This window comes from Triticum dicoccoides, chromosome 4B (genome assembly GCF_002162155.2).
Source record: "Triticum dicoccoides isolate Atlit2015 ecotype Zavitan chromosome 4B, WEW_v2.0, whole genome shotgun sequence".
Classification (NCBI taxonomy): Eukaryota; Viridiplantae; Streptophyta; class Magnoliopsida; order Poales; family Poaceae; genus Triticum; species Triticum dicoccoides.
In genome coordinates, this window is record NC_041387.1 from 478,745,882 (window position 1) to 478,747,947 (window position 2,066).

The following is a 2,066-nucleotide window of genomic DNA, read 5'->3' on the forward strand; positions in this document are numbered from 1 at the left end:
CAGACCGTTCTACGTACTGTCACCTTGTCCCTCCACCACGTCTGTGGCTTCACCTCATCAGTTACTACTCTGCACATATCAGCATCACAAGTTATACTATGCCAAGAAAGAATATCATCGTGCTCCCAAACATACATCATGGTACACGTAAAGCTAATGATAATAGGTCTGTTTCTGAACCTCTCTCCGCCACGCGTACACCACCACCCGCAGCACAAAGACTTTTTGGGGTGCTGTTTTGCTGATGGGGACGTCCACTGGGAGCTAGCTCATCAGCTGTGATACCTGAAGCAGACAGCGTCAATCCTCCATAATCTCGTGGCACGGGTCTAGGTGAATGAATAATTTAGCCCGCAAAGTCCACAAGCCCAGAGACTTCACTCCTCGCACGAACTTTCAATCTATCCGTCCTCGCGACGCGCGCCAGGCCACAGCCGCAACACGCTACTAGCAGTTACGCGCCCCTCCTACCCCTATCCCCCCACCTCTTCCTTCCACTTTCCCCACCTCTCAGGCCAAGCAAACGCACACCAGGCGAGGCAACGCAAAGAAGCAGGCAGGCAGCCATGTCGTACTACGACCGGCGCGGGGAGTCGTCGGTGCTGGAGGCGTTCACGCTGTCGCCGCTGCCGTACCCGGTGATCCTGATCCTGATGATGGTGACGCTGCTGCTGGGGGCGTCGTGGTTCTTCTCGTACGAGGACTTCATGGAGGAGGCGTCGGAGCAGTTCAGCTGGTTCCTGCTGGGCGTGCCCATCGCGCTCGTCCTCCTCATCCGCTGGATCTCCTCCGTCGACACCTTCGAGGGCTACTTCGGGTTCTACCCCACCGAGAGCCGCTGGAGGGGGTACCCGGCCGCGCCCTCCGAGGGCAGCTCCCCCTGGGGCGTCGCCATGGTCGTCGTCCTCCTGCTCCTCCTCGCCAGCTTCCACTCCACCTTCCAGGACATGTGGAAGCCTTGATGGAATGATCGATGCTCCGATCCATACCTCGTATGTACGTGTATGTGTGTATGTATGTAATTCCATCGTATCGATCTGTAGTACACCTACGAATGATTGTTGCTTCCACCTTCCAGGCGGTTGCTGCACCTGCACGTATGTGTGCCTTGCTTTTCCTCCTGTACTGTACATAGATGAAGGTTATATTCTGCTAGCTGCAAAACTATAGAGCTTGAGTGTCACTCCTCTGTACTGGTTCTTGTTCTGTGTTTTACTGAATCAACAGGTTTCTGTGGGAAAGTTTACTCTATTCTGTCGAAATATTTGCCATGTCCTTCGTTCTTCATCAACATACATGTTTTTTTTAACTGGATGGCAGTTGGTGGGAGCAATCATAGATAGAAGCTGCACAAAGGAAGATAGTAGGAGCGTAGACTGGAGAGTTCTGGGACGCGGGCAATCATGACACTTGTTCGTTCTGGTATTATCCCTTTGTGAGCGTATCTCGGCCCGTAGCCAGAATCTTGTCCTCTCGTCCACCTGGTGCTTGCTGGTGGTGCTAGGAAGGAAGATTGCCGACGCGCCACTGTGACCAACATGGGCAAAGATAGGGAGAGGTTGTTGGTCTGTCAATGGATATCACTTGTACGTATGTGCAATTCTGCATGATCCACAGAAACCTTATTAGTAGACAGGAGAAAGATCCCGAAAAACCTGCAGGTTCCAGTGGGAACCTGTACTCGGGTAGTGCCTACTTTTCCACCATCTTCGAACGCCGCTGCATCATTAATTAAGGCGGGCTTTTGAAGAGGGGAGAAAATTACTCGATCGCTGACGGTGCGGTTGTTGTTCCGATGACAGTGTCGGCCACGAAGATCACAAGAAATTAAAGTATGTGGCGAATCTCTAGCCCCGGAAGTGCATCCTCTTTGGCAAGGACACGATGCATTCGGCTTTGCTGGATGCCTTCTCGTGGTTTCCTGAAGCCGGGGAGTGTGATGCGAGTCTTGTTCAAAGTGTTATATAACTCCTTGCTTGCGACCTTCCGCTGAGAATAAATTGCACCGACGCTCTCGTTGTTCCTCGTAGTGTATGTGCACAACGGTCACGCAAGTTGAAATTGTG

The 2,066-nt window shown here is 52.4% G+C and overlaps 1 protein-coding gene across 1 annotated transcript; it reads left to right on the forward strand.

Moving 5' to 3' along the window:
- The first annotated feature begins 371 nt into the window (after nucleotides 1-371).
- LOC119290987 lies at nucleotides 372-1,251 on the forward strand. The gene has a single exon (XM_037569671.1). It carries the CDS (start codon nucleotides 567-569, stop codon nucleotides 960-962), a length of 396 nt encoding a protein of 131 aa, XP_037425568.1. The 5' UTR covers nucleotides 372-566; the 3' UTR covers nucleotides 963-1,251.
- Nucleotides 1,252-2,066: the final 815 nt, after the last annotated feature.

Excerpts from the sequence above, each read along its gene's own strand:
- LOC119290987 (XM_037569671.1), top strand. The coding sequence starts at position 567 with ATGTCGTACTACGACCGGCGCGGGGAGTCGTCGGTGCTGGAGGCGTTC.